This window comes from Enoplosus armatus, chromosome 7 (genome assembly GCF_043641665.1).
Source record: "Enoplosus armatus isolate fEnoArm2 chromosome 7, fEnoArm2.hap1, whole genome shotgun sequence".
Classification (NCBI taxonomy): domain Eukaryota; kingdom Metazoa; phylum Chordata; class Actinopteri; order Centrarchiformes; family Enoplosidae; genus Enoplosus; species Enoplosus armatus.
The window spans coordinates 10,550,382-10,577,466 of record NC_092186.1 but is presented as its reverse complement, the minus strand read 5'-3'; the positions used below and the strand labels follow the sequence as shown (position 1 = coordinate 10,577,466).

Below are 27,085 nucleotides of genomic sequence, written 5' to 3'. Positions count from 1 at the left end.
AGATTTGTAGCAGGGCCATAGCCAGGAGTTTAGAAATACTAAGGTCATGAGTCCCAAAAATGTTTCAGTAATTGTTTGGATTTCTCATGTTGTATTTACTCTGTTAACTCTTTAATTATATTAAACCCTTACCACTTTACTCCATATAAATAAAGATTTGTATTCATGTTTTATTTTTAGCCTTACAAAAAATACCACGTGAAATTCCCATTTCACATATCACATTTCACATGTAAAATGTCCAAAAACGGCACCAAAATGCTTAAAGGTGAAATCAATGAAATGCTGTTTTCACATAATGATAAACCATGTGAGGGTATGTGAATTTATCATATGTGAAACAGTGTTGCACATGTAATATTAAATGTGTTTGTTTGTTTTTTTTACATATAACACTCAATATGGGATGATATGATGAATTCACATTAGCTTTTTTGTAGGGCTAAATATGTAATAATAAGTCTAAAAACACTGGAATCAGCCTACCCACTACCCAATATATGCTTTAATTATAGAGTGTGTGTCTATTTCAAAGTAGCTTCTTTTTTGCTTTAATAGATACTTGTCATTTATCACAGATTGCGTAAATATCATTTTTGCTGTACCAGATGCTTCTGTTCTTATTTAGATAAGCATCTAAAATAGGCTAAATAACAAACCAGTGAGCCACATTTTGTTGTTTCCAAGCCTTGCGTCCCTTTTCAGTTGTGACCTCTCTTAAAGTCACCCAAACACCGCTTTACATGCAGTTCAGACACACAGACAGATACTGTAGCCAGACAGATGCCTGAAGATATTATAATTCTACTGTATTACTGAACATCATTAGAAAATGGAGAAAATAACTTAAAAGTACATATTATACTAACTCTACAAATGTTACAAACCTCAACAAATGTACATTTATGTGACAAGAGGATGGAATAATAAAAATAAAGATCGCTGTCAGGGCTAGATCAACACTAGTGTGAGGAGGCCGGTGAGCCAACCAGTTGCCGGTCAGAGTTCATACTTGGGCAGCTAGGAGGGGAGCATGGGTAGGAAATGAGTAGAAGGGTGCCTTCGTCGAGCCTTGTGACCTCGCCGTGGCTTCCCCCGCCCGTTCAGTGAAACAAACATCTGCCTGCCGCCGTGCTTCCAGCGGAGGGAGGCGTACGTGTTGTAGCCGTTCTCCTCAATGCGCTCCTTGAATTTGCAGCTTGGGTTGTACTTCACCTGCGATCAGAGGGAGGAAGGCAGAGAGGTTAAGGAGGCTCTAACAGATGAGTGTTTACTGCTGACTGCTATTCCTGCTGTGCTATACTAGGCCAGCTTCCAAGAAGTGCACAAAGGTTAATTTTGTGGGTAAGTATTTAGCTGGTTTGTCTTTTTATGGCCACAATGGAAGTTTTTGGTCTGGAATTAAAGGGTTGGTTCACCCAAATTACAAAAAAAACATTGTCTCACTCATCCTTTACCCCTGGTGGTGTCTAGCCAAGGAGGTAGTTTAGGGGGTTTGAGATATCCACCTCTGAAACTTATTTTCCATCAACCCAGTACAGTTTATGACAGTGGAATTTCGTTTGTGCTGCTCAAAGCAATGAAAAAATACAATTAAAACCCAAAAACAATATGTCTTTCCAGAAACAATGTTCTGGTTAATCTACAGGCACAGTTAAGTTTTCATTGGGACCAATCTCTGAAAACTGATCACTGACTGAAACTGATCACAATGAGGTCTGTGAAATATCCTGAGTAACTGGCACATCGTTACTGAAAAGAAATGTTGCTGTTGAGTTTTTGAATGTCATTCTTTAATAGTTTCAGTAGCACAAACAAAGCTCAAAGCCCCAAAATACCTCATAATACCACACATAAAACCAAGAACATTGAGAATAATTTGGGTGAACAGACTCCTTAATGTAGTCAAAAAAATAAAAATAAAAAACTAATAAAAAATACTTTTTAAATCAACATTAATGCTAAAGTTCTATCAAAATCCTTGTATCTCTTCTCTGATCGAGATTTTAATTCAAGTTACGAGCTTTGTCTACAGGTATATTGATCTGTAAAGGTAATCCAACAGTCAGCAAAGCCAGTTTTCCATGGGTGGTTACCACTTCTTATCAGCTAGTCAAAGAGTCTTGAAAGATATTGTAGTGACAAGAGGTTCTGCTGCATTCCCTTTTCCAGATCGTTATCGTGCTGCCATAATGAGGCCCTGTCTGTGATAACATCAGGATAGTATGAGCCTGGCGTGATTCACCTGCCTTTTTTGTTATTATGGGATGTTTCCGAGTTTAGCAGAGGCCTGGGTCTTTTAGGTCTGTTTATGTCCTGTTTACTGTGTCGTCGAAGGTACTTGTCTTATCACTGCTGCTGACTGATTGTTTGTCCCTGATTTCTCCTTTTCCAAGATGTAAATACATGAGCTAGACACCACACGCACCTCAGGTCTGATGTGTGGCTGATTTTAACAAAGAGAAGTGATTACTTTTGAAAGCTCGCTGTGTGGAAACAACAATTGGCAGACGGCACGCAAAGACTTTTAAAGGAGCCCAGCTGGCTCTTTGTCATTGCTGGTTGGGTTTCTTTTCTCTGCTTTCTGACAGGGGAACGAGCCAACTCAGGCTGCAGGTATCATCAACCACGGCCCAGGTGTACAGCCATGATTGATTGTAACACTCTGACCTGGTCTGGACTTTCCAGCAGAAGATTCCTGACATTTCCCTTCCCTTCAGCAGAATCAAACAATGTTTGGATAGGCACTCATTTGGGACCCCTATACATATATACCTCCCCTACCCTCACCACCCTCCTCCCCTTTCCAGCCCTCCCATCGTGACCTCCAGAAACAATGTTGCCAGGTTGTATACGCACCGATCCAAAGAGCGTGCCTTTCTTGGACATAGCTAAGTACAGCCCGGTGCTGACAGATTTGATGGCAACAACTCCCACACTGACAGATCGGATTTCCATCAGGCCTGGAAAATAAAAGAGGGAACAAGAGTCTGGGTTAGAAACATCTAGCTTTGGGAGTTTCCCCATCAAAAGCCACTCTATCATTAGCGATTAGGATACCAGACAGCCATATGCTCTGGGGAGAGAGAGCGCAAGACAAGAGAAAAAACACACACACACACACATGCACAGGACATGCACAATGGCCTGAGAGAGCTCCCTTTGTGGGAAGACCAGGCCAGCTCGGGGCATTTAGAACAACAGGTTAAAGTTTGAACATATCAGAAAAGGCGGGAAATTAATATTATTATGTTCTCATAGAAGCTTAATTGGACAACTTTATATATTCCAGTCACGTTCTGAACTAAATCATATTTGAACACACACATACACGGTGTCTGAGCCTGCACAGTGTCATTCTGCCTCGCTGCTTGCGTCCATTCAAGCCTCCTGACTCCAGATGTGACACTGCATCCTGATGATGCCCAGTGTTGTTTACTGAGGGACATAAAACCCGTGTCTGCTGGCCACTTAAGGAGCCTCTCCAACTCACTTCACCCCATGAAAAAGCTGGCAAGCTTGTGGGCTAATTGTTTCCTCTGGGCACTGATTGCAAACAAGTCCCATGTGGCTCACTCTTGATCTGGTTTTTGTCTGCATACAAAAATAAAGGCACACACCCATTGTCATGACTACGACAGGGAGATGTTTTGGAGATGACCTGAGGGCTTACCGCAGGGACATGAATAGCAGATAATTGCTGGAGATGAAGCTCTATTTTGGATGACATTTTTCTGGCTTCATTTGCCCACTTACACCCTCAAAAGCACCCTGATGTGGTCTGCTATCTGATCAGAGCACGAAATCATTTTACACCCCTGAAAACCAAGTCTGTGTGGAGAAAACATGTAATGTTGTTGCTCAAAGGCTAGGCACTGCTGGATATTTGTGAAAAAGGACTATTGGCTTTGGACAGATGCTGTAAACATAGCACCAGATCAAGGTGCTGAAGGACACGGTGACCCAAAGCTGGTAGGAAATGAAGGAGTCATAAAAGCAGCAGCGGGCCACTGGCCACCCAACTGACCAACCCCCAGCTGCTTCGGTACAACCGCAAGTCTTGTACAGGGCAGTGACTGAGTTCCTGAGCAGTCTCGCTGGTTAAACCCATCCAGCAATGAAAAATAAACGCTCACAGCGGGGGTTTCGCAGGTGCTACTCCCTCTGCACTGCAGTTTTTTCTACCTATTTATTTGTGCAAATCCAGATTTTGTTTGGAAAGAAAAGCTGAACTTGGCGCATAGGCTCGACCTAATATGTTTTTGGATTAAATAATGACTTACATATTTGTTTTAGAACAGGCTTTAAAGGATAGGTTCACATTTTTAAGGCATGTGATCTGATTGGCAGGAAGACATCATTTGTCTGTAACCGTTACAAATAACATTTGAAAAATGAATCCGTTTCATGGTATTTGGTTAGTTTAGGCACAAAAATGTCTTGGTTAGGTTCAGGGGAAGATCATGGTTCGGGTCAAAATAAGTACTTAGTTAAGGTTGCAGAAACATTGTGGTTTGGGTTAAAATGACTACTTTGCTAAGGTTATAGGGGCTTTGTTGTCATGGTTACAATAATTAACACTAGGTTAAGGCTCAGGACTGATTGTGGTCTTGCTTAAAAAAACAAACATTTTGACTGTCGGTTGGAAACGGGACGCCATTTGTTGTGTGAGTATTGTTAGTATTCAAAACAGACTTGAAAAACATGAAAGTGTCTTTTAAATGTTGTGAAAACTTATATTATAATCTGTGTCTAATATTGTACAGATGACACCAACATAATACATAATCTCATATTGTGAGATTAAAGCTGCTACTAACTAACTCTTCTCTACAGGATGGCTGCTAATATCATCAGAATAGGTTTGTTGGTTTCAAAGAGCACATCTGAAGGGCTCCAAAACTTAAAAAGACACATCTGCTGCCCCCATCACTCTAAACATGCAACTATCTTGAACATTTTTTTCAGCTCTGAACACCAGTCGTGCTTAACAAGTGAGGTCACCTACTTTAGGCACGGACACGAAGAAGTACAAAGAGTAAAAAAGGAGGAAGGTAAACAAACACAAACTCCTGTTGAGTGTCTTTCTTCTCTGGCAGGACCGTGTAAATGAAGCCCTCTCTCTGCTCACCACAGCTGCAGGGAAGGAGGGAATGCCTCAGATGAGTCCATCCAGGTATCAGCCCAGCTGCACCCCCATCATTCCTGCATTGCCTCTGATCCTCTGAGGAAACATTAACACTTTGATGGCAGCTTCCTCTTTACGAGCTGTGTTTACAAACACCGGGTGTGCTACGGTGGCACCTGGAGCGTGCGAGGGACTCATAAGCAATTAGCTGAGGCCTGGCTAGTGATTGGAGCGCTGCAAGGATTTATGGGGGATTAGTCCAGGCCAATGAAAATCGCTGGTGCCTGAAAGTGGTGCCAGCAGTAATTGCCATTATTTGCTGGTTTGAGTTCAAGGCACAGTAGGTGTGTTGGAAGGATGTTTGTCACATCTGAGGCTCTGCAAGGAGCTGGCTGTGAACAGTAAAATCTAAATGGTTAAAATTTAAAAAATCTTTAGTACTAAAAAATAGACTTAAATAAATCAAAGTCTGATGTTAGAGTTGCTTATGCACTTAATTAAAAAAACATTTTGAAGTATAAATTAGAGGAGTCAAGCGATAGGTTTGTGCTAGCAATCATTTTGTGAAGCACTCAAGGCTATAGCACATTAAATATTGTCCTTTCTCTGCTTGTCATTTCTTTCATACATGCTGGTGTAGCAGCCAGCAGACACAAAAGATCTGAGCACATGAAATGGGGATTTCACATTGTCTAGAGGAATCACTTGGGCTCTGGACGCTTGACCACACATCTATAAAGACCAGTTAGATCCATATAACTCACAGTCCCCCCTTTGAAAAGTCACTCCATTGTGCTCAAAGCCTGAGAAATCAGAGTGGGGTATTTCAAGCTATTAGATTAGATTTTCCTAACTGTTGAAATCCAAAGGTCATTTTACTGGAAGGAAGGTTGTATGCTGAGTTTATCCTCCAAACTTGAAGAAATGTGTTTTTAGACATATATGTTTTTGACTGAAACTGTTACATTTAAGTCTGTTAAAAGTTAAAAGCTGTTCAGAGATTTGATTAATGGCGGTTCTTGAGAAATCCTAAAACAGTTTCCCAATTACCCAATCATCAAAATTGGGTAATCATGACGTTTTAGCCCCTTGCAAACCAAGTTAAATTTAGGTTGGACAAGTAGGCCCCATCTCTGAATATATCTAACATTGAAATGCAGTGTGGGGGTAATCCTCTCTTTAATAAACCCTGTTTTCTAATATATGGCCTGGTGTAAATTGTCAAGAAATGTTATCTACACAAAAGGGCAGAAATATCTAGTTTGCGCTGATAAAATTATCCTTGTTCTAGTCTAACAGCCGACTACGTTTAGAGAAAATTTAAGTTTTTTTAAATTGTGAACAATTTTCATTCAAGAAATGTTTCAAATCTTTTGAACAATATCACAATTAGAAAGTAGGGAGAGAAATAATGGAGACAAATTAACTCTTTGTTCCTGAGTTGCATTGGAAACTGAAGGTCACTCCTGCTCCGTGTTCTGCTGAGCAAGTATCAACTCATGGCCCTATTGAGCTCATGAAAACGGTACTTTTGGCTTCCCACTTGCAATTGGCAAGATCTCTTAACCTTTGACATGTTTTGGCTGGGACTGTCAATAAGCTCAAGCTGCCATTACAAGCAAATCCTGCACTATACATGTCTAGTCAACTGTGGACTTGCCATTTATTCCTCCTCTATGGGATTTTTAAAAGCATAGAAAAAGTCTTTTACCCAGTCTTTTTTTTTACTCTTTCTTTTCTTTCTGTCCCCCATTTTTTGGACGTTAGCCCATCGTCAGATCATTCAAGCCTTTTCTGACTTTGAAAAAAAAGGCAGAAAGGAAAGAGAGAGACACTCTCACGGGGTTCCCTTTTGTCAGACTCATGGTATGGGGGAGGAGGAGGGAGTGAGTACAGGGTGAAGGTGCTGGTTATAAGATGGGGGTTTCGGTGGTGGGGGCAGGCTCTCCCAATGGCTGCCCCCCCCCCCCCCCCCCCATAAGTCTTTGTTACTCACCTGAGAGGTGAAGAGCTAGACAAGATCTTATTAATGACCAAGCGTTTTGAATGGGGCTCTACAAAGTGTGGCAAAAAGGTTCCTTTCATCACAAATTTAAAGCAGAAAAGAGTGAAAGACTGAGCAAAGAGAGAGTGAGAAAAAGAGATTTTTCTGCTCCTTTCCTCCTGTCTTCTTTTTGTTCCTTTTTCCAGGTCTTTAATTTCTTGGGTTGCCCCCTTGAGCAGCCCTCCATGGCTCAGTGCTCGACCAGAGCAGAGCCTGGGAATCTCGGAGTTCCCGCTGTGCTCCTGCTCTTGATTGACATACCTTTTCAATTATTTCACAGTTTGCTTGCTTTTTAAACGAAGAGGGCCCTGTTGTTTTTTTCCTTCTGCCCTCCTTTTCAAAACACAAGCTTTTCATGTCGGGTCTGGGCTGCCGGGCCTAATGGCTGTGACCAGCACCTTTGATCTGCCATGACCCCCTCGAAGGGTCTGGTACTGGGCGAAGCAGCCGCCTGTGTGTATCAGCACAGACAAAGGCTGCATCACTCACTATTGCTTTAAACACCTTGAGAGATTACCATGAGAACAGGCGCTCCAGTGGAGGCCATCACAGGTGGTGTGATATGGAAACTTGAACATTAACCCTTGAATGTACAGTAAAATACCAACCAGTGATTAGCAAGGAGTTGTGGAGAAGGATGGTTTTGTTTGCTTAATTCCAGAGAGAAACGTGTAACCTGCACACTCTTTATGTTTTCAACAATAAATTATATTCTAGTATATTAACTTTGGCTTGTGGACACCATTGCTTTTCTGTATTAATTTTGGAAGAACCACTGAATTGTATGTACCCTCCACAGACACATAAATGAAATAGAAGCTACTCTCACTCATGCCTTTGTGGATTATGTCGTTTGTACATTGATATGCATTGAACCAAGCTAACCTGTCATTCATTTCATATGCTTTCAAATACAGATTACAGCTGACAGATGCTGATTTGGGTTGCACTGTCCCTCTAATAAAAACCTCCATCACAGAAGCGAAGTGCTTGTCAGATCATCTAACTGATGCTGGAATTGGGGAGGCTGCATCCGACAAATTTTGTAACTTTCTGAAACAGACAATACGACAATCACACCCAGTTTACACAGTGATTGGCCAGGTGTGTGGAGGTGGGAAAGTAGGTGGGTTTTGAACTTCTTTTATAGAGTGCGCCCACACAGATTCAGTTGAATTTAAAAATGCATATTTTTCTCTTTGCTTCAGCCCTCTGTCCCCACTAAAACGCTGTTTTTCTTACGCCAAAATCATCTCCAGAGGGAATACATTTTAGCTTATGTAAAGTGTCTTTGAGTACCCTGAAAGGCGCTCTATAAATAAAATGTATTATTATATAAAAATGTATTATTAAGACCTTTAGCTGCCTCTAACTTGCTCTGTGAATTGCCAATATAGCCGAAAAACACAGCACAGATGTCATATTAACCTGTATTTATGAATTTATGATGATTTTGCCAGACAACATTGCAGTAATATAACAACTAAAAAGAGGACAAAGAGATTGAGCTGTTTTTCTATTGTGTAGGTGTTTCACTGCGGGCAGAGGACTCTTTGTTCATACACCTTCTTTCACGCTTCGTGTGTACGACTGAGTGTAACACTATGACTGTTCAAAAGTGTGCACTGAAATCCCAACTAGTACAATTCATTGAATTCTTGGAGAGAGATTGTGGTGGAAGTGGGCAGGGCTTTTCCCCACTTGTACGACCTAGTTCGTTTATAGCATACTGAGGCCTTTAGATTAGATTAGATTAGATTAGATTAGAGTAGCCTTTATTGTCTCCCTTTGAGAAATTTGTCTTGGGCATTCGAGAGAACACAGTTGACGTAGCAGAAATTTTACAGTACTGGTGCTCCCATTCAAGATTTGTTAGAAAGCAGCATAAATTTAGAAATAAAAGTATGTACAAAATATAACATAAGACATACACACCAAGAATATTGCATGATGCCCTGCACCAAAATAAGAGCTGTAACATGTCAATCAGATTTGGGCCAGTTTTACCTGCAGCCTGAGAGGCAGCCAAAGAAACACAAGATTGCACACCGCCCTTTATTTCACAGTCCATAAAGCATAATTGTGACATTGATTTGGGACAGAGGCCATTGTTTATGCCCTGACAACATAATGTTGAGCCACAAACAAATTGTGATTACGGCCCTCAGCATGTGGTGACTGATCAAATCCAAGGCAAGTGGTGTGACAGCATCACTGCTAAGAATCACTGCCTCTGTCTCCTTGGTGACAAGACAATGATTCCTAATATAATGAATAACAAATTCAGTATTTTAAAAGTTGGTCTTATCACAGCTGCAAGACTTATACAGCAAAATTGGAAGAACCTTAGATGTCAAAGGAATGGATTGATGAAATGATTAAGAATTCGTCATATGAGCACATGTTGGGAAGAATTAATAGTGTGACAGAGACATGGGATCAATTCTGGTTGCATGTTAAACTAAACTTGCGATAGAATGTAAATATGTTGACCGTACATCCTTCGTGTCCATGGTTTTATTTTATATCCAGAAAATAAATAAAAAATTTGAATTATAAGAAAAGAATCAACGCCACACAGGGAGCATAATCAGTGCTCTGTCTTCATTTTCAAACATGCTCTGCCTGAAAGATTTATATATAAAGTATCAAAATAACTCATGTTTCATTCGATGAGTGCAGGCCTAAGTTACATTTCTAATTCTCTCTGTGAATGAAAAAAAATCCAAACACTTTGTATCGATTGGTAGCTGACAGATGAAGGACTGTCTTGTCAGGAGGCTCATATACTGGGAGCAATACACAGTGAACAATACACTGATATCTCTACTGTGTGGCACGTGATACTGGGTCAGTGATGATCTCATTGCAATGAGCGGTGGATATGAAAGCTGATCTTCAATTTACTGTGGAACATGACAATGCTGCAGAGGCAGAAAGATCATTTACAGGGAACACAGAGTGCTGGACTTCAATTGTTGAAGCATTTTATTTTTTTCAGAAGGGACATGGATACTCCTTTTGCATGTTTGGCTACATGTCTTTCTGATCATATTCTGCTTGAGCACATCACACTCACAGCACTGATCACACACACACACTCTAGATTAGCTGAAACCAGAGGACGGAGTCAAATCACAACTCACAAACGCACAACACATATACAAAAGACACCCAAACTGAGTGAAAGGCCAGGGTAAACATGGTCTCCTGATGAACCATGACTTCAGTGGATGATTTCTCCTGGTGAAGTATACTTTATCAACCAAAAGTTTGACCCCTGGGACAAACCCACTGCTTGCACACAGCCCTTGATTAGCAGATGGTGTGGAGTTCCCCCGAATGGCTAATTTCAATGTTGAGGGGGTTGCTATGAGTTTAAATAGTGAAAATAGTGTATATTCTGACATGCGGTCTAGAGTAAATAATTACGCCGACTAATAACTGATTGCTAACTAAAAGATACATGGGCAAAAATACAATCCAGGTGATTTAGAAAATATATTCCTTTAAAGAAGTAAAATATATCATATTTTCCTCTTTTCTTCTCCAGTTAAATATCATGCTCACTCCCGCACCTGTGTGCTCTTCTACCGGCATGCACCAACTTGCATTTCCTCTCCTGCAGACACACACAGCAACCAGGCTTTGACACAATGGACTGGACGAGTAAATCTCTACCACCGCGTATAATAATTTAAGGTTTGCTATTGCCCATCAAATCTTAAAAATACTCACCTAAAGTCACAGTGCTGGCAACTCTGTTCAATCATTAAGCAGCTAATAGATTAGTTTAAGTTCAGTGCAAACAAAGCAAGGATGTTGCTAAAGCCACTTGAAAAAACTTGCATGGAGCACATTTGGCCACACCCCAATGAGCGATGTCAGAGCAGGTGTTTTACATCTGCTTTTAAAGGCAAAAGTACCTGCTTTGACAGGACTGATTGGAGTGCCACAATGATTTTCTGCCCTGTATCTTAAATAATATTATAAATGAGGTCTTCCTTGATTGTGTTCAGACTTTTCTAGGATATTACTAAAGCCCATTTATAAGCATGTGCATATTTTTATAGACTTATTACATTGCAGGTTTACTCTTTAATTTAATGTTGTATGTACACAAATGTATTTTCTAGAATTTTCGGTTCTTGTACATCTGTCAGGATGATTCAGGTCCATTTCAAACATGTTGGTCATGTTGGTTAAGGTCAGGGGAGGCTATTTTATGCTCTTCTTTCTGAGGTTTACTCCTACGAAGGTGAGACTTGGTTAAAGTTGAGGGTTTGCTCAGGATTTCCCTTTCATTAATGTAAAAACACCCTGGTTGAGTCACTGGCCATAATGTTTCATTCACATAGTGATGAAATGATGACATTTATTTTTGTTTGAATAAGTGTGATCAGGCTCAAAATACATATGATGCAATGCCCTCGTTGGTTTAATGGACCAACCAGTTCTGGACAGCAATATAAAATTTACAGTCTCTTTAACAGGAGCTGTGACTGCCACTCTGAGAGCTCTACTGTTCCAGCAGAGGATTTGTACACTGTGTGTGTGTGTGTGTGTGTGTGTGTGTGTGTGTGTGTGTGTCTGTGTGTGTGTGTGTGTGTGTGTGTGTGCGTCATGTGCAATTATATGTGTGTTTGTGAGCAGCCCGTTTGTTGCAGAGCAGAGCAGCTGTCAGTCTACAGGCAGGGTTAACTCTACCTGTCTTTCTCTCCTTCCTCCTGTCTCCCATCTGCCAGCTTGCTTTTCACTGCCCGTCTGTCCCTCACTTCTCCTCTGTCGTGCCTCTTTGGTCTCTCTGCCTCAGTCTGGTTCTTTCCCTGCCTGGGTCACCCCTCCTCTTCCTCCCTACCGGCCTGTCTGCAGCGGGTCTCCGGACATGCATCATACCAATTAACTCTCACAGGACTGGGATGATTTATTCATCCCTTACCAACAGCTATGAGATATGTCTGCTCAGAGCTGAGCGGGGCTGGACTGATCACACACAAAAAAACATGAAAGACTAAAATACACACATACACACACACACACAGAACGCACAGCCTGCAGTTGCAAATCTCAGGTTTGTGTCACTTTTTTGCAATAGAAGTGAAATTAAAAAACGAGGTAATAAGAACAAGAAAAACTAGAAAAACTCCACCACATGTTAGTCAAAGCAACACATTCAACTTGGCCCTGAGATCTGATTCTGCCCCTCAAATGAGCTCAGACTGTCTGGACGTCTGAACAGTGTTCCTCTTGCCTTATTTAGCTCTGAATTCCTGGACAGTTAGGAATCCTTCAGCTCAACACAAGTTTGGTTTGATCAAACAAAATTTTAAAAGTACATAATTAAAGTAACAGCAAAGGAAATAAGAAACAGGACTATTACTGCAACCCCCTTTCTTCTTTCTTACACACTTGAACTTTCACAGATCTAAACATGCTGTCACTCTCTAACTCACTCTGTACACACTGTGTGTATGTGTGCTGGTCTGTATGCGTGTGTATTTTTCTGTGAGTGCATTCCCTCGCATGTGGTCCATCCCGTCGAAAAAACAATGACGATGGATAGAAAGGACAGGAAGAAAGGAGAGAAAAGACTGGCAGAGGGCTGGTCTTCCCTGCCCACATATCACTTGCTGTTCCCACATTCCATTAAAATCTCTGGAGGGATGAGAGTGAAGATGAGACTGATAAGATTATCTTCCTCCTGTCTTTTTTTTCAATGGCCAGTGCCTTTTGTTAAGCAATATTATTATTATTATTATTATTATTATTATCATTATTATTATCGTTATTATTATCAGGTACAACCAATTGGCTTCATGCAAGAACCTCTCATATGAACAGCATGATTTCAGAAAATTTGTGGCATTCACCAATTTGGTGCAGGACGCAACATCCTGACAGTGTAAACTGACTGAACGCATGTCCTGCTTTGCTTTAGCAACATGTTTAGTAAGCATCGAACTTCAAACGTCAAACCATTCCCTCCGTATTTCTGAGATATCAATGTCTTCTTTTATTGAATGAGTTAATGTCGTCCATGAAGAACTACCTGAAGTGCTCTCTCAAAGTTCTGCACGGCCAGGTCTTCAGCCCGTTCCCGCCCGCCTGCCTGCCAGACGGAGCCACTGAGGGAGGTGTAAAGCAGAGACAATCTGCTTCTCTACAAGACCGGGCCCAGTTTTTTTTTTTTTTTTTGGAGCCTGTGAACAAGCCACATGGTGGTGATCTGCTGAAAGCTGACTCCCACCATCCCTCGGCCCCAGCCCCGGCCGCAAGGGGTGACATTCTCTCACACACAATCCAGAGGCTGGTCCTCTTTCAGGACTCGCACCCGGGCCTGTTACCCCCACCCTTTCATGCGGTGCTGCTGGGAGAAGCACTCCAGGGATTAGCCCGGCCAGGTCTTTCAAAGGCCATTAGAGCAAATTACAGGTATCCTGTTACCAGCGCGCTGGGACAGGCCAGGTGAGGGGCGCAGAGGCCAGGCGGGAGAGCAGGGGTCAGCTTGGGACAAAAAGACAAGGCCACCCTGGGCCTCACTCTATCGGAGTGTCTCCCTGGCTCCACAAACTGGTAGGCCTGCATCTATGAATGGCTCACTTGATGGGACCTCAGAGACATTGTCTCACCACCGTAACTTTAGCCTTTTTTTTCTTAGTACCCCCCCCCCCACTCCCACCCCCACAACTCACTATCCCCACCCTGGATTTCTTGTCTTTCGATTGATGTGGGCATGACATTGCCCAGATAAATGATCACACAAAACATATATAAAACATTTAATTCAATAAAATATGACACGAGGCAACGTCATATCGACCATGGTATTGAGAATATCCTGGCTACACTATCAGAAGGCGCCACACAAAAATCTCTGTCTTGCGCCAAAGACTTAATTTGAATTACATTAACCATTTCTACTTCAAAAAAATTTAAATTTAAATTGTCATGGAGACCACACAACCATTAATGTGTGTTCTGTCAATGCATCAGTATGCTGCAGGCATCATGAGAGTGATGCTGTTGATAACGTTGTGGAGATGGCCACAGGGAGTTCCGCATCCTGCCATTTTCTCTAGACTGCTCGCATACACACATGCACACACACACACACACACACACACACTCTCTCTCATCCTGCACACACATGCCTCTTGGCCACTTGTGCCGGCCACACTCACACAAATACACACACACATGCCTCAACCAATCCCAACCGGTGGATGACAATCTAGTGGAGGGGTTGCGGAAGTGTTTCATTAGCCAATTACCGCTGGTAGATAAAGCCCACGTTCCCACAGTCCGCAAGGCCGGGGGGTCAAATGTGACCAATTACCCTTCATCCCCTCATAGGACAGATTAGTCTGTCTGATTTATCCCTAGACAGACTGACCCAATACTCTCGAATCACCATCCACATCTGGACATGTCTGTGTATGTGTGTGGAGAGGCAGTTGTATGTGTGTTGTGATAAGTGATACCAATGGGCACTAAATGTTAGTATAGTAGTAGTTTCATGAAAAACAATGACAAAGGTCAAAGAAAAAAGGTCAGTTTGATGGGTCAAAGATTCTGATAGTACTGGAATCTCTTCTACCACACACACACACACACACACACACACACACACACACACACACACACATTCCCCATCAAACAGTGATTAGTGTATCTGCTTGTCCTGTCAGCATGCACTCCATGGTAGTTATACCACTGAACACTAACTTCCTTGGACATGCTAAGCTGTGATTGTGTGCAATGGAACATCAATCAGTTCATTAGGGACCTCCAGGATGCTGAATCAGAGGGAAAAGACCCTCCGCTGATCAAACCCCAAATTTACAAGCATAGTGGGGGCAAGCCAGCCAGAAAAGGTAACACTAGAGGATAACCTGAGGGAGAGGGCGAATGATGGGGTGGAGGGCGGGTGTAGTAAGGCTAAGGGATAGCCAAGGTGAAAAAGGTTAACGAAGCCCACAGTGCGCTCGTCTGTGCCTGTGTGGTACTGAGGGGCCGCAATTGCACCGACCAAGAGGCCTTTTCTTTAATCAAGGAGGGCAGACTGCCTCCAAATCATGCATCACATCCGTAACGAGCGAACGGCAAGCTATCAAAGGCTACACAGATAGTTACGAGCAGATCTGCCCGCCGAGAGCTTTGTGACTCACGGCTTCTGCAGTTTCCTGCACTTTAGTACCCTGGGAGGGGTGGGCCGGGATGGCGGGATCCACATTAGACTGAGGTCATTCCCCTGTGCCACTAAATTGCAGTAAGCTGGTGTGCTGTGCATCTGTGGCTGGTTTTGCTGGCTGTCCAGACCAGACTCAGGCACCCTGAGTGGAAACATAATCAGGAGAAAACAAAGGCCTTGTTTACAGTTTCCTACCTTCATCTTCTCTGGGCTCTCAGTACGAATCTCTTCACATAGTTGTTGAAGAGCATCCACATCTGATCCCAGTTTTAACCACAGTGAATCTGTACCTACATTGGCAAATACTATTTCTTTTTAGATTAGATTAGAGTAAGCTGTAGAGGCTATTAAAGCCACTTATTTTACCTCCCTCTTCAGCAAAATGAACTGACATCTTGTGGGTGACAAGCATGTGAGTGCGTGTAAGCAGGCAATACACTTCAAAGAAAATCAAATATGGTGTGTTTGAACATTTAGCTTCAATTGCGCAGCTGAATTTGTCAAAATATTCACTCATGCTGCATTCATGTAGTATTCAAGTTATTGTAATTACGAGTCTCCAACTTGTAAATAGCATTCACGTCAACCTCCAAGTCGCATGACTGGGAAAATACATCCGACTCTGTGCTTAATAATACAGAGGAGCATGAAAATCAAACAAAGATGGATGCCTCACATCTTGGCTGTTAAAGGAATTCAGACTGAAATTTTATGATAAAATTAATGTTCAGGCTTGAGACTTGCATTTTTTAACAGAAAGTGTGCATTACAAATTGTAGGTGTGACAATTGAAAGAAGTGGGCATTCAGGAGGCAGGATGGGTCTAATGAATTATTGTGCATTATGGGAAATGTAGGATCCTGTGATTTTGGAACTTGACCCATATTAGGGACTAAAACTCAGGATATCTTGGCCTCTGTCGTTTCCTTTAGACCACTCTGTTTAAATTTTATATAAGTGCAATGCTAAATTGCTGGAGTGCACCTTTAACTCTCACACAACCAACTCTGAAACTGTCTTGAGTTGTCAGATGTCCTGAACATGGGAATCTTTCTCATCTCGACCATCCATCCCACATGACATGAATGGGGCATCAGCCTTGTCTTCTTGTGTGATTGGCTGTTGTGTGGACATTGTCAGTTTAGTTATAGTGTGACTGTATTTATACCTGTGCTGATTTTGTACAACAGAATTTACTGTATGTCGCTTGTAGTTCTGTCTTCAACAGCAGTCTGAAAACCCACCAAACTCAAAGTTAGTTTGGAGAATACTGCCAACTATAAGTGTGTGCATGTGTGACTCAGGTGTGCAGCGAGGTTCCAGTGAATGAGCATCAGGACACAGAATATTCTCTGTGGCCTGAGGCTGCCCCATATTTACATTATTAAAATGAGACGGGCATGCAGGGAGGTGACAGGAGTGAAATCAGGGCCCTGTCAGAGCTGTCACTTGCTCCACTGGCCAAAGGGCCCTGACCCCAATCCTATCCACTGCAGGGGAGGAGAGGGGGAAATGGAGACAGCAGGAGAGAGAGAGAGATGGTGATAGGTAGAAAGGGGCAGACAGATACAAAGAAAAGAAACAAGAGGATGATAGTGAAAGACATGTGTATATAAATATATATATAGAGAGAAATAGGTCAAGTGAGAGAGGCAGAGGGTTCACATCAAAGCAGCTTCTACCTGTGCAAAGATGTGGTGAAAACCTGCAGTTGCATGTATCCTGCATGTATTTGAATATTTTTTCTGCCTGCTCAGTTATGGATGAAAAACGTACTACAACTCTAACTGCAACCTTTTCTTTTTGAGTCATTGAAAAAATAGATACAAAGGAGGGAATGTCATAGATGAATGATATGATGTTATGTGCACTTTCTCAGTCTCTGAGAAACTCAATTAGCAAGATGAAATTCGTAGTAACTGTTCAGCAAGAAGGAAGCTGCGTCCAGGACAAAGATCTTGATGTCCATACAGGAGTGGCTTGATATACGGTGTGGACTATACTGTGCTGTGTCAAGTATGTTACTGCAATGCTTTGTGCTACCCTCTGTGTTCTAATGAGGAGCATGGCTTTCCAGATGGGAAAAACAGCCGTTCACAAGCTTGCACATGTCAGCGTGCGTGCAAACACACACACGCGCGCATGCATCTGAACTGAGTGCAAGGTAAGGTCTGGTTCATATTAGCCATTAGGGAAAGGAAACGCACATCTTTTTCAGTTTAGGGTCCACTTCATGCTCCCGCAATGGCAGAAGTATAAACACAGGCACATGCATTCTAAATGTACACACACATTCAAAGAGGCCTGACACGATACTCACATCCTGCTCGCGTTCATTTAGAGAAATGGCATGAGAGATAAAAAGCAGGTACGGGTGGATGTGTGTAATGCAGTTCAGAGAAGGCGCTGTATGGTCTCAACCTGTCGGTATGCACAGGCCTGCACGCTGTTTTTAGCCTTCCACATTTGCATTCATTATCCTACTTCTACTTTCAGGAAATGCATTTGCAACACGGTTATTCAATCCAGGCAGGGACCTCTCTGCTTCAATCCTCAGAGCACAACATCTTTAGCGCAGAAGGTCAAGCTAATGGAACAAAATCTCACAGATTATTTGTTTGCTTTCATAAAATTGTCATCTAAATCCAAGGCAAATAATAAATATAACCCTCATGTGATATTTAAATCTAAATTCTTCAGTTTAAGGTCCAATTTGAGATAGGTGTACCTGTTCCCACCCAGTTGTCAGTCCATATGGTCTGCATTTCTATGTCATGACCCATGTACGAGAATGTGCACGGTCTATACTCAAATATGCAGTATCTGCACTACTTTATGGACTACAGCTGGAATGCAGAATGGGTGTACTCTAGTCTCATCAGATAAGATAAGAAATAAAATTTAAAAAAGCTATATGATGATGATTAACACTTTGAACTGCAGATTCTTACCGCTTATATTCTGCTTTCAACTGTATGAAAAACAATCAAAGTCATATTCATGGTCTCATACTCTGGTATTTCTTTTTAGCCAAGCTAGCAGAACAGCTTTAGGGATGGTAATGTCGGTCAGTTCACCACTGAAGTCTAGACTGAAATATTTCAAGAACTATGGAGGGATTGTCATTACAGACATTCATGGTCCCCAGAGGATAAAACCTACTGACTTTGCTGATTTTGTGCCACCAGCAGGTCAAAGCTTTCACTTACTCTGTGAAATATATCAACATCTACTAGATGGATTGGCAAAAGTTTGATACAGACATTCATATTCTTCAGAGGATGAATCCTAATGACTTTGGTGATCCGCTGACTTTTCCTCCGGCATCATCATCTGTTCAAAAACAAAAGTTTGGTTTTCTTTACCATGAGAATTACAGCCTCACAGAGCAGCTAGCATGGATGCAGGCTTGTGTTTAAAATTGCTCTACAAAATCCCAACTCACACAGAAATACATGATGTAATGTCTGCACGATAAGAAATGTTGGATCATCGCAGGCTTTCTGGTGCACAGTTCAGTGTGATCAGTTGATTATAGTTAATATGTCATTTCCGGGTATGATTCTCAGTGTGATGCAGCAAAATGTCTCCACAGAGGTGTCATGAGTAAACAGTTTTTCGGTCTATTACACCTAGCCAGGAGCTGTAAACTAGATTTTTATGACTTGATTGCCTGACAGCAAGTCAATATTTAGCCACATAGATTGACGAGCAGGTTGTGTCTGCTCTGTGTGTGTGAGTTGTTTGTGGCTGAGAGAGTGAGAGATTAAAGTCTATTGAAAGTCCATGGAGTTCCCATGTGCCCCTGTGGCTTATAGCTTCACGGACAAAAAAAGGGTGGGGAGCCCCAGTTTTACCTTAATATCACCTTCGAGAAAGATTGAAGCGCCTGATTTTACTGCCTCTTATTGCTTCCTTTATGATCTGGACCAAATCCTACAGGGAGGGATATCTGTCTTTAGGGCAACAGGTGCATTACATTCCTGCTATTATTGCTTCCTAGTCCCGGGCTCCTTGTGATTTTACGTTAAATTTGAACACCTTTAAACTCCTGTAGCTTTAGCCAGTCAGCCGTAGCTGCATTTAGGGATGCCAAGTTGTTGTTTTTTTCTCCCGCCTACAGCAGGGGTTCTCTTTCAGCTTCTTTATTCCTGGGCCAGTGGTTAAACGCCTTCCAAGACATGATGTCTGGCTCAGCTCGAGCAGGGAGGTGAGAGGCTTTATTGGAAGGGTCAAAACAAAACCATTAATCTGTCTCGGTCTATCTAAGGTTGAGGCAAGACCTGTCTCCCCTGACTCAATGGGCTGATTACGTCAGTGCATGTGTGCGTGTGTGTGTGTGTGTGTGTGTGTGTGTGTGTGTGTGTGTGTGTGCATGTGTAGGGTCCGAGATGTGAGTGGCGGCTGCTCCTCGGTGAAAATTTCCCTTGGCGAATGATCTCAAACATGTGGTGCTGCATGAGTAAGACTAGCTGGCCGACTGTTCCCAACTGATCTAATTAATACTCATTTTACACCTTTCACAAAAAAAAGCACACACAGTAAAAACAGTGCTAATGTGTTCTTATTGAGGAAAAGGCCAAGCTCTTCACCCCCACTTTAAAAACTAACTGCCTGGCTGTGACCATGTTCAATATTGTATTGCCATGTTGTAATTAATTGTGGCTCATTACAATGATGTATAAAGCAGCTAAATCATTGAGGGAGTAGCTTTTGGATGGCAACAGATAGTCTGCTCATGGGAAAAAAACATGGAAAATAGAAGCAAGTATAATGGTTATTTTTTCTGGTCCAAAGAATATTTAAAGAGTCAAACCTCAATCTTGCTCTATTAAACTCTTTAATCATTTTCTGATGTTCACACTATTTCTCCCTTCAAGTATATAGAAACTGATATACTTGAACCGTGTGTTCAGTGCCATTCTCCGCTTTTAAGAAGCTTTTCAGAACATCAGTGCAAACATCTTTTATCAATGGCTTTAAGATCCAAGTAGCTGGTTACTGGCACTGTGAAGTCTCCCCTTTTGTATTCCCTTCACACCCACAGGATGTCCAGAGCTGTGGGATGCTATAAAGGAATTGGCTGCTGGAGCCAAAGTCAGACTCTATAAACCTGCTGATGAACCCAGTAAATCCCAGAGAGGAGCCGCAGCCAGACTGCTAAAGGTTGTTAGCTACTAATTGCTACATTTCCAGAGCCCATTCATGATATCAAACCCTGGTGGCAGAAACCAGGGATGCTCTGCTAATTAGGGTGACACTGACACTCTTGTCCTGCAATGTTCCCAGGACAGCGATAGTGTGTGTGTGTGTGTGTGTGTGTGTGTGTGTGTGTGTGTGTGTGTGTGTGTTTGAAAGAGAGATTTAACATGCATGTGCAACATTCATGCGTGTGCCAGTGATGTTTTATTTAGCTTTTGGCCTCTTAACAGCAGGAACAGCTGGCAAAGGCAAAGGGTCGGTTTTCATTCGTCTCCCACAGGCTGAGGCCATGCACTGTCCTTATTGCGGGGGGGATAATAAATGCATGATTCGTGGGATTTTACCCTCCTGTTGGCATCCAAAATGTCCACGAATCCCCTCTCAGTTGAGACGACCCAGAGGAAACCTTACATAATGCCTAATGAGCAACGGGAAACGCTCCAGCACTCTTCTAGCCTTTAATTTCCACCTCAATACTGAGCAGAGCACGCCCCAGCCCCTCTCCTAGCCTCATTAACATGTGTATTCTCCCGATTCAAAACACCAAAGCACTTCCTTCGGCCAGGTGCTTCCCTCTTTAGCCCCTCCAGCCCCGGTGCTGTTGATCCAGTCACACGTCCCCATCTGAGCTCCACCAGAATTAATGGTGAGTCATGGTGAGGATGTAGAATGGTCAGAACAGAATAAACTTTCTTACACCTTTAAAATGGCAGACAGCGCAGAACAGACATTTTGTGATGTCTGTCGCTTTGGCATGTGCATGGCATTGTCCCTAAATTGCAGCCGAGATAACACATGGCATCCATAAAAAAAAAACGTGGAAATATAGCCCAAGGGTTTTCTGCTTTAGTATATTCCAATGGTGAGTACTTGGAGAATACTTTACTGTTGATATGATATTTTCATTTCAAGAAACTACAAGGTTCTCAGCTCTCATAATTTCACATTTCATAAAATAACTATTTATACTGATTATTCACAGGCTAACCGACTAAATACCATCAGCTGGGTTAGCATCATCTGATATTTCCCACTCATTCAAAACTTCATGAATACCACTAACTCTGAAACATACACATTTCTCCATGTATGCATATATAAATGAAACAAAATAAAAAAAATAATAGATTGACATTTAATTTTAATACATCGTTGTCCTAGTTGTTAACTAGTTGTAGTAGTATGAGTTTTTAGAGCCAAAAATCGGCGCTATGAGAGTTGTGAGAATGAACCAAACCAGTAAAGTTGTGGGTCAGACAGCGAAACAATGAGCCGAAACTCACTATGAACTCCATGAAGCAGAGTGGAGTTGCAGATTCGGGTGATAATTCTCTGTTCATCATCAGTTTGATCACTACATCACTACTTTCACATTGTCATTTGATACATTATTATTACAAATTCTATACAAAATAATTCACATATTTGAACTCTTCCTTACTATCATCTTCATTTTGCTCCAGTATGTGCAGAGGGTAATCTTTTCATCCCTGCCAATGCTGTTGAACTGGTCAAACCTTTGAGGTAGATTTAGTCATCTGTCTGCAGCACTCGTCCTGTCTTTTCCCATTTTCAAATTCAAGTCAGTCTCTCCTTGGCGAGTGACAGTTTCCCCTGTCTAAAACAAGTTTGAATAATTTCCACAACATATTTCAGCAGGGTGGAAGATTTTCTTCCCATGGGTCTCATCCAAGTCAAACACACTCATGAACTAGGAAAACTCTCACATCAAACAAGCAAGATGTTGCACACCAAGGGAAATTTGGTAAACACAACACACCCTGGCTGTGAGAGTTGCACGGCCGTAAGGGGCAGAATGGCCGCAGTGACTTCTGCGATTATAGCGGCGCAGTGAGGTGACCTTATTTCCGAAGGGTGAACGGGCTGTCACTACCTGGAGGCTGCACAAACGTTTGATGCCTTCAGCCACACACACCCAAAATTTAACAGTCCATCCTTTAAAATGTGATGAAAAAATGAAACATAAAATAAAAATATATGCAGCGTGGCATGCCAAAGCAAATACCTGCTAAGAATTTGTAAAACAAAACAGAAAGAGGGGAAAGAGAAAGAGAAAACAGGCTTGCGATTAATGCCAAAATTTCATTTAGCATTCATGCATTAATTGAATTTGACTTCAGTGACTGCACTGTACTCTACTCTCTGTTCCAAAGAACTCTTCTTAGCTTTATAATTTGCTGTTCCAATTGATCATGAAATGGTTGCTGGGCGTGCCCACACAGCTGTTGTGCTGTAGCACTGTCTAATTAGCAGGCTATGACCGATGACCCAGGACAGGATATGATGCGTACCTGCCTCTGGAGCTTTTGTAAACACTTGGGTGTGTTTTTCCCCTCAATCCTTCGCTGCTTTGCCATAGGTCAAAAGAAAAACATGACGAGGCCCTCCCCTTCGGTGCCTCAAAGTACTGTACTTTGTCTCTTCTTGTGGCCACTTCAACAAGTTATTTTTAGAAAGTTCGACGATCAAGTGGTTTGTAATTATAGGTGTATCTATATTTAGAGTGTGTGGTTTCACAGGCTGTCAGATAATAGTTGTGTCCTTTATTGTATCTGATTTCTATCTCTCTGCTTTGATTAACAAATGCATTAAAGGCCACGTAAGCTTACAACTTGCTTGATCCTGATAACAAACTTCAGAAACGGATACCTGAAACTTCAGTGTTTGTGTGTCTGTGTGTGAGTGTTTGAGTGCATGTTTGTGTATATTTCTGCATGTGTGCTCACAAGACAGGACATTTTTCTCAGAACACTTTGGAGATGGAACTGATACACGTTCAGCCTGCCCTGTCAGTTACTGACAGACGTTTTGAATTTCAGCACTGAAAGGATATTTAATCTCTTATCTGTATCTGGTAGGGCATTCAAATTACTTCTGTACAATATATTTACACGTCATAATAATAGCTAACGAAACGTAAGACTGAAAAATGCATTTATTTACCATGTGTGCTTTTTACCATTTTTCCATTTCCCACTTCAATCCCATCCAGTTCTCTCATCCTTTCAACCCTCCATCCCTCCAAGTCAGTCTGTCTTCCCTCAGCTGTTCCATGCCCCTGCTCCACTGGGATTGATACAATATTTTCCAACCTCAATTAGCAGAGAGCCTGTTGACTAATTCCAACTGTTTTTGCACCTGAGAGGGAGTTGGGAGTCAGGGCTGGAAAAACTGAGTGGGGTGGAGGTGAGCGCCGGGGCCTGGGTGTAGCAGGCAGAGCTGTCGGGGCAATATAGCTGTGTCGACAAGAGTGTAAGGGCAACACAGAGGACAGAGGAGCGGTCGGCCAGACTGCTGGGCAGGATTTGAGGAAGCTGCATGCAGGCTCAGGACAGTCCTGAGCTCAGGTTATAGGCTGTGCTGGGCAGCGCTATGTCTTGCACAAAACAATGGAATAATGTGGAAATAATATCACAAGCCTAAACAATCCTAAAATCCTGAAAAAGAAATGTGTCCTCTTTCCTGTGTGAGACTTTAGTGTCTGCATCACTGCTCTTGTCATTAAATATGTACAACTTCCTGCTTGTCCAGCCACTCTAATCTATAGCATGGCCACCGTATCAGTATCAAGACATTGTCTGGGTCAGGAGGCTTTAAGTTTGATTGAAAGCCTCCTTATGCGATGGCAGTAACGGTAGCCTCACACAGAAACAGAGTCCAGATCTGCCCCATTGTGAGGCACAACCGCAGACTGACCACAAGGTCTACATGACCACTGGTTTGGCGCTGTGCTCAGCTCAGGGTGCAAGTACACACCCTCTGCTCTGTGTGAGCACAGAAAGAATCTTTCTTTCCACCAAAGGAAATGAGAGGATGATGGCTAAAGTGTATGAGGACATTACATTTAAGGGGACTGCACTTTTTCATAGAGAGCTACTGCAACCCCCTAACCATTAATGACATGACTATGGCAAGAAAAAGCCTGAATTTCACAATCCTCAGACATAACTTTTGCTACTTTCCAAAGACTCTGAACACTTGTTTCAATTCACTCCCTCGTGTTGCCAAACTAGTATTGCTACCACTCTTCCAGCATGACCTCTGGAGTGTCAAAAAGCAAAGTTTGGGAGTAATATTTTATTATGGTAGCTGACATATATTACCCCTAATATGAGAGAATAATGTCCCAACTTGGATAAGCCCACAGGTCCAAATTTAACACAGTAATAATTCATCTCAACTTGAATTTGCACTAGTGTGTGTGGTTTTAAAAGATTCTGCCAGGTGACTAATCCCGACAGGTTAACAAATGCCATCCAGACTGCAGTTTGGAGCTTATTGAAACAGTGGCAACAGACTGACTGGCCTATTAGCTGAACGCAGCAGCTGCTCCTGCCCCCAGTAGCCGTATGGAAAAACTCTGACTCACCCACTTGTATAAAAAGGCATTAACGACCAAATACATAAATATTACCGTCAAAAGCTTAAACGTCTCTCAGGGCTATCCAGTCAGTCAGTCAGCCAGTGACTAATGGAGAAGGAGGTCAGGACCAGAGTCGGCTCATCTGACCTGGTCAAGCATCTGAAAGACACCCATTGATGGACACACTGAAGAGGTACGGCTGCTGTATGAACAGCCTCTTCTCAGGTGTCCCTGAACCACAGATGAGGTCCAGACTACAGACTTTCCAACAGAATAACCTATGTGGGTCGATCTGGGCCTGCATGCTGAATACAGCGGTCACGTTAGGAAGCGTTGTCCAGTCTGAACAGGTGCTAGGAGGCATGATGTGGGGTGCAAGGAAGAGCCACAATCATTAGGAGACTCTAAAGAGAGATTTACAGCTGTGTGTATGATTGCCAGAAATATGATGGCAAACAGTAAATTGCTCTGCAAAGAAAGCCAAAATACCAATGCAGGTTGCATGAGGCCAGCTGTTTTAAATTGAAGCTTTTTCCTCAGCACTTTAAATCTGACCTCAAACTGAAGTCTCATTACTTAATCAAACTGTGAACAACACACATTAATACATGTTTGCATTTGTTGGAGGAATGTGTACACCTGCTACTTACAATTGATGCACTTTCATCACAGTTTTGACAAGTTAATCCCCAGTGAAACTGAAGCTTTTTTTTCCAAGCCCAGTTTGCATCACCAACTGATGCTCAATGTCTTTCCTCAACTCAGCTTTCTTGTGCCGGCTGTCCCGTGAGGAGCCTAAATCCACACCAGGGTATTCCCTTCTTACCTAGCAACGCGTCTCTCTCATGCTCTAAACACAACACAAATAGCTCAGCGGTGATGGACCCATAGGATATCCCTATGAACCGCTATAAAAGTGAACAGAGAAGAAAGTCCAGCCATAAAAACACAAAGTGAGAACGTCACAGGGCATCCTGTCCTCTCTGTGACACCCAACACACATTTGAGATACAGAACTTAGATGCACTCTGGCTGTGCCAGTTACTTACTGTCTGCGTAGTTTTTCCGCCGAGTGCCGTCCACCTTGCCGGTTTTGTCAATGCAGAGGAAGAACTTGTTGGCAGAGTAAAGTCGCCGTAGACGGACGTCGCCCTCTAGGTGATTGTAACTGCGAGTGTGCCTTTCCAACGTCCATGAACAGTTGATGCCACTTGCCAGCACCTGAAGGGGTTCATGCCCTACCCCAGGAGGACAGGCCCCTGTGGCAGTGCCAGCGGTGACCAGGAGCAGGGTGAAGCATGCCAGGCAAAGGGAGGCTGCACTGGGCAGGGGGGGAGGTCGGCCAGCGGAGGCTGCAGTAGTGGTGGTGCCAAGGGCAGGTTCAGGACAGAGATGAGCTACGGACGGCGTCCATCTGCACATGGTGGGTCAGACTCCCAAGGTGCACCTTGTGCAAGCTGTAGGCATGCTGATGTCCGGGAGATGTCCCAGTGGAGGGATGACAAGAGGGTGGGAGTCCTGAAGTGAGAAGGGAGGGAAATGGCACTCACAGCGGATCCTCTGGATGTCACAGATCACCAATCTCCACTTCGGGCTGACAGCAGGCCTTCCTACATCAACAAGCTTGTCAAAGTTTCTCCAGTTGTCATCTTCAGTCTTGTTTTTTTCCTTTCATGAAGTGCTGTAATTTTGTGAATCCACCTTTGAAAGTTCCTCTTTAGAGTCACTCCTTGTTTCTCTGTTTCTTCTCCTCCTTGGACTGCGGTCTTCTTTCCAGTAGCACAGATAAAGTCCTGGGATGTATGAGGATGCGCATGTGTGTGTTTGTGTGTGTGTCTATGGAAATGTGTGTTTTTGTATGAGTGTGTTGAAGTGTGTGTGTGTGTGTGTGTGTGTATGTGTGTGAGCACCTTGCGATGCTCTACTCTTTCCAGCTGAAAAGGAACAAGGTGCCTGTCTGAGCTGCTGACCCGTGGCTGAGAGGGAGTTGAATGAGGGTTGGTGACTGACTCTGTGCGCGTGTGTGTGTGTGTGTGTGTATGTATGAGTGTGTGTGAGTGTGTGATACTGAGAGAAAGAGAGAGGGAGTGAGCAAATGAGTGAGTATGGGAGGGAGAGAGCCGGTGTGTGTTTGCG

The 27,085-nt window shown here is 42.7% G+C and overlaps 1 protein-coding gene across 1 annotated transcript; it reads right to left on the bottom strand.

Annotated features, from left to right (window-relative positions):
* Positions 1-1,020: 1,020 nt before the first annotated feature.
* Positions 1,021-26,371, bottom strand: fgf22 (fibroblast growth factor 22). Its single transcript, XM_070908282.1, has 3 exons — positions 25,999-26,371; positions 2,860-2,963; positions 1,021-1,215 (listed from the first exon to the last, which is right to left on the bottom strand). Exons 1-3 carry the CDS (start codon positions 26,369-26,371, stop codon positions 1,021-1,023), a joined length of 672 nt encoding a protein of 223 aa, XP_070764383.1.
* Between the last annotated feature and the right edge of the window lie 714 nt (positions 26,372-27,085).